This window comes from Oncorhynchus nerka, linkage group LG16 (genome assembly GCF_034236695.1).
Source record: "Oncorhynchus nerka isolate Pitt River linkage group LG16, Oner_Uvic_2.0, whole genome shotgun sequence".
Lineage (NCBI taxonomy): Eukaryota > Metazoa > Chordata > Actinopteri > Salmoniformes > Salmonidae > Oncorhynchus > Oncorhynchus nerka.
Window position 1 is genome coordinate 8,954,314 of NC_088411.1, and position 16,728 is coordinate 8,971,041.

General features: G+C 43.6%; 1 protein-coding gene across 26 annotated transcripts in view; it reads right to left on the reverse strand.

The window, feature by feature from the left end:
- The window catches only part of LOC115143988 (transcription factor 7-like 2), a 103,551-nt gene that overhangs the window by 13,830 nt on the left and 72,993 nt on the right, over positions 1-16,728 (reverse strand). For all 26 annotated transcript variants that reach the window (XM_065002409.1, XM_029684528.2, XM_065002403.1 and 23 more), the window contains 3 exons: positions 4,450-4,582; positions 1,614-1,716; positions 147-233 (listed from right to left, as the gene is read on the reverse strand). In XM_065002409.1, the coding sequence (XP_064858481.1) occupies positions 147-233; positions 1,614-1,716; positions 4,450-4,582 (323 nt within the window). The remainder of the gene's footprint in view (positions 1-146; positions 234-1,613; positions 1,717-4,449; positions 4,583-16,728) is intronic.

Consider the following 16,728-nt stretch of genomic DNA (forward strand, 5'->3'; position numbering starts at 1 on the left):
TGGCCTTTTGAGCACGGAGACGAGAGTGTGCACTTTCCTTAAGGGATAAGTTTACGCAAACTGTGTGTGACGCCTGTGTGTGCACCCGCGTCATGGCCTCCTCCTGTGTGTGTGTATGCCTGTTTATCTTCCAAGGCTCAACTCACCTTTGCATGGATGCATTGACAGTGAGTGCAGTCGGGTAGGGGTGTCTAAAACCCCCTGTCGTGATTGGGTAAACAGGTTGACCTTGCCTAGGAGAAGGAAAAAGAACAAAGGGAAGAGAGGGAGGTAAAGAAACAGGGTTGATGGAAGGAGAGGAGGTAAAGCCCTCTCCCTCTCTCCCCGATCGCAGGTCTCTTTATTCTCATTTGATCAGGACTAAAATCTAGGGGATTGCAGAGTGCGGATCAAAGGAGAGGCAAACTCCGAACAATTTGAATACCACAAATTTGATAGGAATGGCTAATTAAATTTCATAACCCTTCGCTCGGTGTCGACGGAGAGGGAGCCCCTTCCTCCCCGAGCTGGAACTAGGTGTTTTGTTGTGATAATTAAAGACGAAGCGCGGGACTCTTTAATGGAGCCATCACGCTAATTGAGGTCTACACATCCAAAGACAACCAATAATGAATGTAAATTTATACCAAAATAAAGTGCAGCAAATCAAAGGGTGCCGTGGCTGCGCTCGGGGCCTCTTCCGGTATTTACATCGCGGTGAGAAAACATTCAATTAACAGAGCTTCATTTGTAGCCTTTTGTCATATTAACAAGTGTTGACAAGAGTTACCAGGGGAGAGCCCCCGTGTGGAATTCTGGGTAAAATACGGGCAATCACGGTTCATTAATCTAATTGGACAATACAGAGAAATGCAAAAATGCATTTGCCACAAAGAATCAAGTTGGGGCTGGAGCAAAGGGGAGGGTTAGGAAACCGCAGTGTGCTTCTAAGGCCCAGTAGTTGGTCCATTGCCAGAATGTATAAACTGGAGACAGTGGTCAGCCAGGAGTCAAATCAGTGCTTGATCAAAACTGAGAGGGCCCAGTTTGAGATAAGTGGATACCGAGCGTTCCCTATGTGCTCTGCTTATGATGTTACCAGTCAGGAAAATACAGAAACCAAGCTCTTAGAAAACCCAACAAAACCAGAAGACATTGCCTCTGACGGAGAACCATTTGACATTATAAACTGGATGGTTCTATCCCTGAATGCTGATTGGCTGATAGCAGTGGTATATATACCACGGGTATGACAAAACATTTATTTTTAATACTCTAATTACATTGGTAGCCAGTTTATAATAGCAATAAGGTACCTCAGGGGTTTGTGATATATGGCCAATATACCATGGCTAAGGGCTGTATCCAGGCACTCGCCGTTGCGTCGTGAATAAGAACAGCTGTTAGCTGTGGTATATTGGCCATATACCACACCTCCTCGGGCCTTATTGCTAAATTACATCATCTACATTAGGGATGCTGATTTTATACCGTAACGATATAGTTAATGATCCAAACCGCTAAATAGATCTACATCTAGACATAGTTATAAACATTGTAGCCAGCACATGCGTGGAGCAATAAAAAACATGCTTGATGACAGTGGAGAAAGAGGATAGTAAAATGCTGCTTACTGTGGTACTAACCAGCCTAGCGGATGGGGGAGCTGCCCTACAGAGCCAGGCGATAGAGGGTAATAGGGAGATATGTCTGGGTGTTGTGGAGGCCTTGGAATTCCTGGAGAGAAAGAGAGAGAAAGGGTAGAGAGAGCAAGGGTAGAGGGACAAATAAAGAGGGAGAGAGAGAGATGGACCCCGAAACATCAGTCAGTGTTAAATTCCTCCTTTGTGTGTTTCATAATGAACAGAGTCGACATCACAGGAAGCTGGGTGGGTGGAGAGGAGGAGGAGGAGGAGGAAGAGCAGTTGCGCTCACATGTACACAGTGCTAAATCACACGTCCTGATCAAAGCTGTTTGAGTCTGGCGGTACGGTGTCATAACGTGCTGAGAGAAAGGGGGGGGATAAACAGGGTTCGACTTCATATAAACCTATTAAGTTCTCTTACTGTCATAAGCATGAATGAAGGGATGTTATAAACCGTCTCTGCAAGTTATTAATGGCCAGCTTGTTTCATAGCTAATATACTGGATGACACTACAGTGTTGTATTTGCCTAGCAGTCTTTATCTGACATAGGCTCTTACAAGCATTTCGCTACACCCACAATAACATCTGCTAAATATGTGTATGTGACCAATACAATGTGATTTGATTTATGACTTTCGATAACATCTATGACATGCTTATGACATTGTAAAGTAGGCCTTATAAATAGGGGCCCGTGGGTTTCCAGCTTCTTTTAACCAGAATTAGTTCATCCTATTCCTCCTAACGTTTTTAACAGAGACAGAAATAATGTAGTTTTCTCATCTGATACAGTGACAGAGATGTCCTACAGAGGACACTGCGAAACAATCACACATTTGCCAATGTCGCAATCACTTGCTGTGGCAGTTGATAGGCAAATAAAACATGCAGACAAGCCACCCAAAACATTAGGCCTCCAAAGGTCTGTCGTAAAAAAAGGAGGAATGGCGAAAGCGAGGAAATTATGTATTTTCCATTTTTCTGGTGTTGAGCGTTAAAACATGACAAGGAAGTGTTTGAGTTCCACTGGCAGCCAGCACAGCGGAGGGACTTTTATTTGCTCTGGTGCATTATTTTACAGTGGTCCTGCCTGGCCTGCATATCAGTGCAGCTGTGGAGCAGTTTTTGTTTGGCTAGTGCCAATATGGCCACAGTGGACCCAGGTGAAGAGTACTGCAGAACTAACCCTGGCCCCATGAATCCGTCCACAGCTGTGTTGCTGGTGTGTGTCATACCCACGCCACAGGGCCAAGCCAGGTATTTGAAAATCGGCCCCATGGGAAGGTTTCCATAGACATTGTTCAGTGACAGGTGCCTAAGGAACATTTTGTGCATCCAAGAAGTAGGCACACCCTCACTGAGGTTTGTCTCTCAAAACTGATGCCGAACTAATTGAGAACAATTTTTATAAAAAGTTATAAATTAAGGGTTCCAGGGTTCCAGAGTGGCGCAGCTTTCTACGGCATTGCATCCAAGTGCTAGAGGTGTCACTACAGACCCTGGTTCGTTTTCAGGCTGTATCACAACCGGCCGTAATTGGGAGTCCCATAGGGTGGCGTACAATTGGCACATCGTCAACCGGGTTAGGGTTTGGTCAGGGTAAGCTGTCATTGTAAAGAAGAATTTGTTCTTAACTGACTTGCCTCATTAAATACATGTTTTATTTTTTATTCCACATTTGTAGTTGAGGGTTTCAAAAATGTTGTATGCCCTAGTTCTATAGACATAGCGGCATTGACTGACGCACTCCTCAGAGGCAAGAGTTCCTAACGTTGCTCTCCATTGCCATCCAGTGCTGAAGTCTTAATATAACTTGTTAATTAATTCAACAACACTAAGCTCAATTAAGCAGACCATTAACTGGCACATTAAACAGCAGCTGGGTCATTATCACCCTTTTGTGAGGAAAATCATAATAAGAGACCATTATTACCTCAAAACCCTAACAAAACAACCAGAGACCCTTCAAAGCTATTCAACACTAACTCAATATTATGAACAACATATTGAAAGTGAGTTGACCTGCTAGGTCAAAATGTTTATTGCTGGTGGACATTTAACATGAAGGAATGCTACATTTAAATTAAGTTAGATGGATGGGGAACATGCTGTGTGTGTGTGTGTGTGTGTGTGTGTGTGTGTGTGTGTGTGTGGGAGAGGAGCATTCAGGCATGTGAACTTACACACACACCCACCTCCTCCTGTAGTGTCAGAGGAGAGAGGATATAGTGACCCTCCCCTCCCTGCCAGAGCCAAATCAACAGGCTTACTTCTGCAGGACCAGAGACACAATAGCACAGCCATAAGGAGAGAGAAGCTTTCTGTCTGAGTAGCCCTGACCGTTGTCTGCCCTCAAATACCTCACACCTGGTCAGAGAAAGCAGGCCCTGCAATGCTTTGCTTTGTAAGGGCTATATCTTCCATAAATAAAACTACATTTGATCAGCCAGTCATGTGTGTGTGTGTGTGTGTGTGTGTGTGTGTGTGTGTGTGTGTGTGTGTGTTTGTGGTGGTTGCATAGGCAGCAGTGGTAGCCTTTGTATGTGGACAACAATAAGAATTCTTCTGTGTTCTGTTGAGGAATTCAAAATAAACATTTTTTTTTCTCTTTTGTTGACCTTGGGAGAAGATCTCGTGGCTATTGTATGTAAGTCGCTGGAATATCACTCTTTGGATTTGAGGACTGTGTGTCTTTGGAACATTGGCTGGAGTGTTAACCATTTCCCAACCATTTTTACCATTCCCCAACGGGGCATCAATGTAGTGTAGTGTAGTGTAGCGTAGTGTAGTGTAGTGTAGTGTGTGTATGTTCTCTGTCTTACCTGTTTTGGGGTCCACGTCTCCCTGTAGGTGCGGAGGGGGGTTGCCCGGTGTGAAGTGCTCATTGCTGTAGGTGATCAGAGGCGTGAGCGGGTGCACGTGGTGAGGGTGCTGTACCACTGGGACTTTATTAGACTATAAAGAGAGGAAGAGAGAGGAGGAGGGGAAAGGGGGAGAAAATAAAACAAAAGAAGAGTGTATTAATATTTGGGTTAGGGGTAGAGATGGCAGGCGCCTGCAGAAGAGTTACAACATGGCTCAGAAAGCTCTAGAAAATTGAGAGCCATCAAATGATCAACCCCCTCAGAGCGCCAAACCGCCAGAGCAGAGTGAAAATAGTGTGCTTGGTAATTAAGAACACTTTTGCGGCGACACTCCGCGACTCAGTAATGCTATCTCAGATGCAGGGCTGTCATTTTAGTTTTGGACTGGGGCTGCATGACAAGGTGGCCTCTTACTGGGGGTAGATCGATCATGTGCAGACCACCAAATGTGTAAAATCCACACCCATTATAACAACAGTCAGCAATCCTCTACCATCCAACCCCTCACTTAGTGTTTCACCCTACTGATTCCCTCTCCTCCGTCTGCTATACACCCCTCTACCCCTCCCCTCGCTGTCCCCCCAGGGTCTGGTATTGGAGGGGGGTAGAGGAGGAGGGGAGGTAAAGAGGACAGGGGGGCATTGTAATAATAGAGGGGAGAAAATCCATTTCTACATTTTTACCAAATTAGTTTTAGCTATGTAATCTGCTCTTTGTGCTCCTAAGTGGCCCAGGCCCCTTTTTCAATTACTCAAAGATTACAGTTAAGCTGAGGGGTGCTCCGCCATGGGCCATGTTAACCAGAGCTCAGCCCTCTTCTCCAGGCGCACACACACACGCGCGCGCACACGCACAGTAACCAGATTAGTGTTCTGGTTTAAACCACTGGCGGTGAGCTGGTCTTGCTCTTCAACTCATATTCTGTCCCTCGGCAGTCAAAGAGGCATCACTAATCAGGCTTGTGGTAACATGGCTGATGTATGCTGGGGAAAAGGAGAGTGAGCTAGCTGGTGTGTGTCTCTGTGTGTGTAGAGAGAGGGAGGGAGGGAGTAGGAGCAATGGGGGTGTGGGTAATGTTCCCTTCACAAGTTCAATTTGCACTCTTGCAGTCCAAACACACTCATTTGCAGCCCTAACCATGGCGAGGCACCAACCCAAAACCTGGCTGTGGCAATTTTCCAATAGACTTTGAAATGCATTAAAGTAGGAGAGGGAGGGAGGGATAATGTATGGACTCTATGCTCATTTAACTATACAAATGCAAAGCTGAGGGCCTTAGGCAAGACACGTGTGCAGAGCTTAATGCTGAAAATCCATCATCTCCATAGGCTGAACCAACTGTGAGCAATTTATGAGATACATTTCTGTGTAACTGACAACCAGATTGGTCTGAACTGAACTGTACCAGGCTGGAGTGGGTAAAGTTCCCTTCCAGTGGAGCTGTGAGAGGGGTAGATAGGAGAGGGGAGGGGGAAGGGTAGCGCCAGGCGAGAGAGGGAGGGGGGAGGGGTGGCATTCCACACCGCATGGTCCCAATGAAAGATTAATGAACCCAGTAGAACTACTGGGAAACATGGAGAGACTCTGGGGACTCATTCACAGCCCTGAGCTCAAAATACTGGAGAGTGAGAGGAGAGAGGGAGGAAAGAGAGTGAGAGAAGAAGAGGGGAGGGTGTTGGTTGTGGTACACGACTCGTTAAAATGAATACAAGACACAAATCAACATGTTTCTTCCCCACAGTCCCCATATCTAATCTAAAAATCTTGAACAGAGGGATAAAAAAAGATGCGGAGATGACAGCTGCCAAACACAGCTGACGAGGTAGCCATTGAGCAAAACGCACTGGCTGCCCCAAACGGCCTTCTCTCCTCTACCCCCTTCAGTAATGATGTGAAAGAATGTTGTCAATTCTCCCTCTGCTGAAAGGCTTTAGAGGCCATTTAAATGAGTTATTTTGTCTCCATTGAGAGACTGTTTAAAATGCCCATCCACCAAGTATGCATTAAGAGCGAGAGACAGCGAGAGAGACAGCAAGAGATGACAGAGAGAAAAGGACAGAGAGCGAAAGGGGGAGAGAGAGAGAGACTGTTTGAGCATGATAGAGAGAGCGAAGCTGTGAGAGAGAGAAAGAAAGAGAGAGAGATTGAAAGAGATGTAGAGAGGGATTTACATGGGGCTAACAGGCCTCCATTTCAGAAGCCCCGAGCAGAGCCAGGCAAATAATAGACAACGCAAGTGCTCCAGTTTATATGGCTTCTGGGCCATGCGGACAATACTGCTGTTTGGCTACTGTAGCGGCCAGCCTCTCTCTGTGTGAATGAGGGGAGGATTAGAACCACCCCATGAAGGGGGGAGGAAAGAGGGAGGTGTAATGTCACCCATAAAGAGAAACATTCATCAGCAATGGAGGTTTGCTGCCTTACAGAGAAGGCTAGTCTGTATAAAGACGAAATAATAAATGCATTCTGAAGTATTTTTCAGTGCAGTTATTTTAAAACAACTCTGGAGAATGCCTCAATTCTATGCTCACATGCAGCAAGATGGGTGTGAGAGTGAAACATTCTGTGCAGCTTCCATTTGGGTCAAGTTGACTCACACACACACCTCTACATGCCCTAGAGTCCAGACGTCACTGACAAGTCCATGAGTTAAGCTTTTGCACTTTCACAGAGAGAACAGGTGAGTCATACCAGATTCCAACACCTACAGTGCAGAGCCCATATGGACTGTAACACACGCACAGAACTTAAGTAGAACAGCCATGGAGAGAGGCGGGATGATTTTTTGTTTTACTGATATGAGCCCAATCACACCTGAAGTTCAGGCCTTTGCAGAAAACACAGACTAGGTTCACACCATATCAACAATACAGTTTAGTCCCCCCCCCCCCCCCCAAAAAAAAATAAGATATAGCCTACACTGCGTGTGCACACACACACACACACACACACACACACACACACACACACACACACTCCGTCCATTAAAATGAAGCCTCGCACCTGCTTTTTCCCCCCATTAAAATGAAAGTAGGCCTAGGTGCAGCACCTGCTTTTAACACCCTCGGACAACAGGCGCTGACGGAATCACACCACAGCTACTCAAACAAGTGGCGCATTAAACAAAGCACACATGCTAAACAAAGGAACTACGTGGGAGTATTTTCTGTTTCTCTACAAAGGAAGGAGCAAAGCCGACTTCCTGGCCCTGTTGCCATCACTCCCACCACTTTCAGTATTACTATAGACAGAAATATACCAGGAGACTAATCACGAGAGAGCTGTTCAAGAAAGTGTACACACGCTCAAACGGGTACACAATCAACACACAATTGTATGAATTTGTATACACTACTGTTCCTTGACCTTGATTAACCATTTCAAAGAAAGTGTCCCACAGAAATTCCAACTGCTGAATGGCTAAACCCTTTACAGAAGCTCTGTAGTACTACAGCATGTGCATACACCTCTGCACACACACTGTAGCGCACTTTATAAATATATATACATACAAAGACTCACACTGCCAAGAAAGACAACTGAGAGAGTGTGTCTGTGAGAGCGTACATGTTCACATGAGTGTATGCGTGCGTACGCTGAACCCCCTTGGTGCGAGTGACAGTCGCAGTATCAGGGTCTTGACCCCTGGTGGTGATCTCACTAGTGTCTGGGCTATGTGGATGGAGAGAGGGCCTGTGTGTTTGTGTGCACGCCCTCTGGTTGCCACGGAGAGGCCGTGTCACACTCACTCAGCATCATTGTCCGACCCCTGACCCCTAGGCATTCCCATCAGCCACTCATGCAATGGGGCTGATGTAGGGTGGACACAACTTGTCCGAGTTGGTTAGGTATCCTCTTTCTTTATGGTTCAACTGACCATGGTTTTGGATCTGAAAATAAAGCGTGACCTTTATCAAGTGGTATTTCACGTTCCAATGGTACATAACTTGGTTTTTACAATATTGCTTATCATTTAGTCTACGAAACAAATCAAACTTTGTCAAATCACTTTTGAGCTGCTTCACCACAGGCATGTGGTATTGACAGTTACAAGAGGATAACCTGTGAGAGACAGAAACAAAGAGGAGGGGGACAGACAGAGAGAGAAAAGCAGGACAGGGAAAAGCTGTTGGCCTTGCATTTCCGCCTGGTGGCACCTTGCAGGGCAATTTCAAGACTAAATGTGAAGGTGGCGACCTTGTGGCCCCTGGGGGGCCCTACACGTCTCTCCATGCTTTATCTCATGATATGATGAGTTGTCACAACGCCTTGCAGGCTCTAATGAGCTGTAGTGGGGTTGAGTGAGGGGGGCAGGGGGACCAGGGGGGCTGACAGCGTATTGATGGATAGGGGTCCTCGCAGGCCCACAAATTCCAGAGCAAGCATAAAAAGCTGCCAGGGCACTGATCCCCTCCCAAAACGTGCCTGTGGCCCGCATCCAAACACACACACAGAGACACCATGCAGAAAACACACACTGTGCAAGAGGAGTGGGAGGGAGGGAGGGAGAGAAAGAAAGAAAGAGAAAAAGAGAGAGAGGGAGGGAATGATTGGAGCTTGTGTTTGTGTGTAGACTTTTACATTATCTGATAAGTGCAAAAACAAAACACATGGCAACATCAAAATTATTGTCCACGATCACAATAGGTTTTATTGGCGTGATAGGATTTATTTTCATAAAACATTCAAGTTTACCTCTAAGGCGTTAAGAGTGCCCGCTCCAGGCAAAATATTATCGTCTCCAAGCGACACCCATATCACATCTCTGTTGCCAGTAACTACATTTTCCCTCTCACTGTAGCAGTGATGGAGATCAAAGTGAACATTCACAAAGATACAGATCGCAAGCTACACATCAAATCCTAGTAACGATGCCATATTTTCATTAATGCAACACCTTGGGGCCAAACGAGCAGAGAAACACATTACATACCATTTTGTGTTGGTTTCTTTACCAATACAATATCTTAAAGCGTAATCTTCTATGAACATACTGTATATACACTCTTAGAAAAAAGTGTTCCAAAAGGGTTATTTGGCTGTACCCATAGGAGAAACCTTTTTGTTTCCAGGTAGAACCTTTTTGGTTTCAGGTGGAACCCAAAAGGGTTCTACCTGGAACCAAAAAGGGTTCTTCAAAGGGATATCCTGTGGGGACAACCGAAGAACCCTTTTAGGTTCTAGATAGCACCTTTATTTTCTAAGAGTGTACAGTGTCAGAATAAAAATACACACACTAACTTAGATCACCATATTTGAGTTAAAACTGGACAATTTCTGCAGCATTAAATACATCAATATTTTCCATATTTAGATGTGGAAACAACCCTCACTGTTGTGTTTGCACTAAAATACTAATACTATAAAATACTATCTCAATGCTGTGTTGGAAAAAAATGAAAGAATTTAGGAAAGTGCCAGGTGATCAGTATTGCTATTCCAGACAGGGAGAAAAAAAATCAGCCCACTCCAAGGGCATCTTGCTCTAGAGACCGAGTCAGTATATTTAAAAGTTAATCTATTCACTTTGCTTCTGTGACATGCTTGCTGCTGATCACAGGACCTAACAAAAAATGTATCTGGGCCAAAGCCTTTGCTCTCACTCTCCATCTCTCTTCATTCATTCATACATATTGAAGTCTGTCATTTGTCAAATTTACATTTTGCAATATATCTTCCATATAACTTTGTCAATGTGATTTTAATAAATAATTGTCTAAAATATATTTCATATTGAGTTTTATACAAGAGCAATGTGCTGTGTGTTTACACTTCCCCATTAGAATGTAATCATCTCTTGAGCTTTCCTACCCGAGTTGAAGTGGTGTCTAGAAGCAGTGATACTACAGTGCAGGAGCTACACTGAGTTCTGTCATCAGCTTTTGAAATGCAATCAGCGTTTTACATTTTCAGTTGAAAGAGGCAATTATAATTTTGAATTAGACGGCAAAATTAAGAGAGGAATATGTTAATTTGTGGGTTATTTCAATTATATTTTCCATTTCATGGTTAGACGCGAGCATGATCAAATAATGCTTTGTCTAGGAATTACTATTCAGTTGGATAATAAGGTATGATCTTTTGATAAATAATACAAAGTAATACTGAACTAACTATTTTCATTTTAATTCATGAGTAAATAACTGTTTATAGATTTGAATAGCAATTTAAAACAAAATGGCAAATGCTGCTTTCTGTCTTTGGCCTGTTTCTGTAAATGTACACTGCTCATTAGCATATCCCCACACACACCTCCCAAACACACGCCAAGATCAAGAACACCCCCTCCCCGCACATAAACATACACAGCCACCTAAAAAATAAATAGAAGCAGAAAGGAATATTTGAAAGGAAAAAGCTTTAAAGCAGATGACCACCAGCCTGCACTTACAGGAGAGGGAATACCCACCCGTCTGGGTCCCCCTTAATCACAACAACCATCATCTGAACCTCAAAGTTCAACGGTAACATAATCAAAAAGTAATGGAGAACAGGAATTGAGAGAAAGGGAGATGAAGAGAGACAGAGAAAGGAGATAGGGGAGTGTGGTTTACTCACCCAGCCACTGAGATTCAGATGCCAGCAGCCGATCTGCTGGAGGAGGGGGAGCCCGGAGGCAAGGACTCCTCCTTTGGCTCCCCTCTCCTCCGGCCCCGCTAAAACGCCCTCACTCGGGTACATGACCCCCCGCTTACTTTTCACCTGCCCCCCACTTCTCCTCCCTCACTACAGAGTTCAAAACCACTGGCCTTCCCTTTCTTCTTCACACACTTTTTCCTCCTCCACTTCTTCTTCTTTGTCTTTTCTTAGCCCTCACTTCTTCTTCACCCAAAGTGCTGAAGTGTGTGCGGCTGGGCATGTGTGTGTCCCTCAAACCGAGGCATCCTCATTGCGACACGAGTGGCCCATTGTTCCCAGGATTTTATGATTGGAGTATCCACAGACATTTGTGTCTGAGGATCCACAGATGTGGTTCAGGGTCTGGGGCCTAGCCTGCCCCCCTACCTCCCCCAAAACAGCATGAGGATCCCCCAGCTTCCTCCACCACTCTCAGCACCTCCTCACAGCTTCCTCTCTCAGGAAAGTTTGTGCCGTCACAAGAAATGAAAGCGAAAAAACTAACCGAGAAAAAAAATATAAAGTGCTGCTTCTCAGTGCAGAGAAATCTTCCCACAAGCAACAAACGAGAAAAAAATACACAACAAAAATATTGTTATTACAAAACTCCCAGATTGCACACTTGTATATGTGTGTGTATGTGTGTGTGGGCTCTGCAGTCCCTCCAGGATGCCCAGAGTCGAACTGGCAGCTTGAAAAGCTTTGGCTACAACAAGGTAAAGTGAGCAAGGAAAGAGACAAAGAGAGAGGGGGAGAAAAAAGAACAAGACACAACATCCACAAAGGGAGGGCAGGCTCAGCAAAGTGTAGCGAACAGTCACTTATCCATGTGATACTGACAGTCCCCTCTCCAACCCAACTTTCCAGGGGGGGGAAGGAGGAAACGAGAAAGAAATGTATTTGTCTTCATTTTGACATGGACGTGACATCTATCTTCTTTCTGTTTTTCCTTTTCTGTTATTTTTCTGACCAATAATACTGAAGATGGGAGGGTGGAGGATTCCACTGTTAAATCCTCCTGACCGCTCTGTGTGAGAAGATCAACTACGCAAGGCCTAAAGCCTCCATATCCCCTACTGCTCTCTCTGTCCTCCGCCTCTGAAACATTATTATCTTGAGATCATTTCCTCTGAATATTCGGGCCCCACAACCATGCTCCTGTCCCTAGCGCTTTCCAGGCTCTTACCACTTCCAGGGCCTTAGAGCAGGGCAAGCAAATGCAGGACATGTGCCTTTCACCAATTAACAAGTAGGGTTATTAACTAATTGCACAAGAACTTGCTTCACCATGGTTTAATTTGATATTTTGAATGTAAAAGGAAATATACAATTGTGGTTTTTAATAAATCTATCATTTCAATATGATTTAGTGACAAAAAAAAGTAGGTAGAGTTGACCGATGGTATATTCCAAACACATTGTCGCCTAATTTTACCTGGTGACAATGAATCAAAAATATATTTGCAAAAAAGGGGTGGCAGGTAGCCTAGTGGTTAGAGCGTTGGGCCAGTAACTGAAGGGTTGCTGGATCGAATCCCCGAGCTGACAAGGTAAAAATGTGTCGTTCTGCCCCTGAACAAGGCAGTTAACCCACTGTTTGACGGTAGGCCGTCATTGTAAATAAGAATTTGTTTTTAACTGACTTGCCTAATTAAATACAAAAATATATTTAAAAAATGGGCAACTGAAAAGGCGGAGCAGCATATTTTAATATCTGAGCAACAATAAGATGTAGAAAAATGACAACAACGGAAGCAACAAAAACCTAACGCATGGCTTTTTCCTCAATATTTTATTTCAATCTTCTTTTTTATGCCCTGCTCTTCTCTAGTATTCACCAGAGGCCCTTAATGCCAAAACAAAGCCCTGGGAATGTCCTTTACATGTCTCCCACAAAAGCAACGAGGCTCCGGCTTGACAAGTAAAAGAGCCCCAACAACGTGGCGGCTAATTGCCTTCCCTCCCTCCATTCAGCTCGGCCGCCACACTCCCGCGACCTCCTTTGTCCCACGTGCACTTTCTTAAGTAAACTGCCAGTTCGCCCGCAAATGATGGACAGCTCCCAATCAGCCGGCCACAATGGCAACAGTGCGACCAACAGGAGAAACGACCCCTCTGAAAAAAGAGAGAAATAAAAGACCCTCTATCCCACTCCACTGTCTCCGGTGTACACACTAGACCAAAAAGTGTGCAAGAAAAGAAACGAAAGAGAGGAAACCGGAATGGACAACAATGGATGGCGACCGTTACAAATCCTGCTCTTTTGGACTTAACTTTGAGGAATACAAGACTGGACACAAAATGTAAATGATTGGCATACACTCAAAGAGATGCCCCTAATCCAGGCACATTGTTTTGTGATAACATACCATGATAATTGATTTAATAGAATATTTACAGATAATACAAATTGAGTTATGATTTAAAATTCTTTTTTTTTTTTTTAAAACTATTTCAAAATAACAAAAATTAAAATGTAATTAAAAAAACAATACATTAGAAGAAACTGAATAAAAAATACCTGATATTTAGTTATTAATAGTACAATGCACTTCACTATTTTCATTACCTTAATCATAATTGATATGATTTATGATCAATATATTATTACAAAATAATAAATATAATTTTAAATTAAAGTTGACCATGTCAGACTGTCAGACAAAGCAATCAAACACTGCCTTTCAACCTGTCACTTAGCAACTAAACTATTAGAAATTGCCAAATGGAAGACATACAATAATGTCAACAAACTCCAATAAAAAATCATATTTACAGCCAAACAAACCAACTTACATTAGTTGAACAATAAAGCACAGGAGGTAATAAATAATGTTGAAGTCTTACCATTTAAAAGAGCTGTATTTGGGATGCTGCTCGGTTCCTGGTTAAAACAAGCATGCTGGCGCTCATGGTAGCACACAGACTTCAACAAGACGCCCATCACCATGTCATCCACTAATCCACTGGGGGGCAGCACTTCATCTACGGCAGCCCCTCGCAAACCAAACGCCTGATCGGCTGAGTCGATAACACACCAGCCCAAAGAAGAGGGAAAAGGACCGGTGGAGCACCAGCCAGCGATGGCAAGCCCATCCAGGTCCGACAGAGGAGAGCGAGCGAGCGGCCAAACTGGGCTGTTCACACTCAGCCCCCTCATTCATTCACACACACACTCTCAGGCAGCGTTGCTCTCCTCCACGTTTGACCAGGAGTCCCTCTCTCTCCCCCTCGCCCATCTTCATATCCCCCCTAATAAGCTCCTTTGTGTCCATCTCTCTTTCTTTGATAAGTTGAAAGGACAACAAAAAGAATTGAGAGAAAGAAGTGAGGGAGAGGGAGAGAGAGGCTATCCTTCCGCGGCTTGGTAGACATAAAGGTACTCGAGTCTTCTATAGGAGTTTCCCTAACTTGGCTAAACTCAAGCAGTGGGGTGTCCCTCGTCATGTCATTAATCCTCAACGCTAGCTACGCTCCATTCACTAGGAGTAGGACGGAATAAAACGCAAAATCAAAAAACACAACACAGGGCAAAAATACATGTTTTTAAAAAGCCAAAGAAAGTAATCCGATCGGGCAGCGAGTGTGTGGTGTTATGGCCAAATTGCCCCCTGGTCCTGCCTGCCGGTAGCCACAGATTTTGATGAAGGGACCCCGTAAAATACGATACCAAAAAGACCAACCAGACATTTATTAACAAAAGAGCCAGCCGCACTGTTAAAGCTTTGCAAACTCCACTAATCTCTAAAGACAACAGAAAAGAAAAATCAGCCCCGACTCCAAAGTCAAACAAAGCCAGAAGACAAGCCAACAACAGCAGTTAACAATAACAAAAATACTACTAAATTGAAACAAGCCGGTATGGTTCCTACCGAACTTGCAATAGGAAATTAAGCCCGGACAACTGGTGGCTTGAAGAGAGGAAGCCCACTCTTAAAGCCGTGATCCGACCATCCACCATACCACCGCTGTGAGCCTTTTAACCATAGCAGAAAAAAATTACTATTGATCTTCAAATGGCGATAATTTAAAAGATCAAAAAGATTAAACAAAATCAAGAATGTGCTGACTTACCATGTTACTCTTTTTTTTTGGTTGCAACTTTTATTAAAAAAAATATATATATTTGCTCAAAGATGAGGCATCGGAGGTGTCAAATTTTTGTAGCCGTCTCTTGATCGTATTACTTCTGCAGTCCTGGTTTCCAATGCGTGTGAACTTTTTCCGTTTCTCTTTTATTTTGTTTGTGGTACCTAGCTTTTTTTCCTTCCTTAAGACTTTAAAAGCCTTCAGCTCAGTAAACCAGCACAAATTATCTTGCCACCTTGCGCAGCTCTGATGCTTTGGCCGCTAACTTTGGAAGGCCCTTTACTACTGCATCAAAATTAGCATTGTCAAAGCAGTTAATGAATATTAATATTGTATTTGTCATTGGAGCTGGCCCATTGCTGAACTCCAAGTCATCCATCAGGGACAAGATTAAGCACACAATTATTTCTGACTGACAGGGACCAAATCTGGGAGATTTTTTTCTCTCCAACAATTTAAAGAAAAAGACAAAACATCATCTTAAGGTGCCTCCCTGGAGACAAGAGACAAGATTAATACACTTTTAATGAAGCAAGATTTCATTGTGCGTGAGCTGGAGGAACGTCAGAAAAAAAGGACGTAAGAAATATTCTGACTCACGATTTTAACCGTTTTTACTAAAAAGGACTGAAACCACAAATTACTAATATTTTCTGTGACAGCAGTCAAAAATTATGATTCAAGTACTATTATAATTTTTTTGATAGAATCTGAATTCTAATTAACGTTTCTCCCTCCTTCTGGAATACTTTTTCCTCAGGGCTTTCTAACATGAGTTGGAATGAAGAGGAATGAGAGATATAAACACGGAATAGTAAATAATTCCTGCACAAATTTGACATGAAACGTTAATCAGAAACCTGGACCTCCAGCGCTCTACGTGGAGCCCGACACAGTGCCGATCACCATGGACCACACAGGCAGTCTTCCACTACCACCCGCTACCACCATTTCAACTAAAACCTGTGAAACCCTTTCCCTACACCATCAGAACAACCCGCTTACACCATTACAGTTCAAACTAAGGAACCTTTTCCCAATAATCTGAAATACAGTACCTACAACCCGGACGTATATCAAACAACATGTCTGAAAAATCACATATTTTCTAATCGAGACTGGCCAGCATAAATTCAAGTCGTAATAACATATATACATTTTTAAATACAGTGCCTTAATCAACAGCATTCTTACCTGCACCTGACTCGCTGAGAAATTAGCCAGGTGACATGCCATTTAGTTCAGTCCTACTCTTAATCCAATATCCATTGAAATTGCTTTTGCATGTTTTTGAAGAGCAAAAAAGCACAGATCACACACATTTTTATTTTTTTAGTCTTCTCACGCTTGAGGCTTAAGATTTTGAACAAACTCTACAGTGCGATACCGGTTCTTTTCACCATTCACCGCTTTCCCTTTTCCTTTCCCGTTATCCGTCAGGGGTCGACCCAAATAGGAACCTTTTTTAGGGCACGTTTGGAATTTCTTTCGATCTTTTCATGGAAAATACCACTTTGAAATATAGTAAAA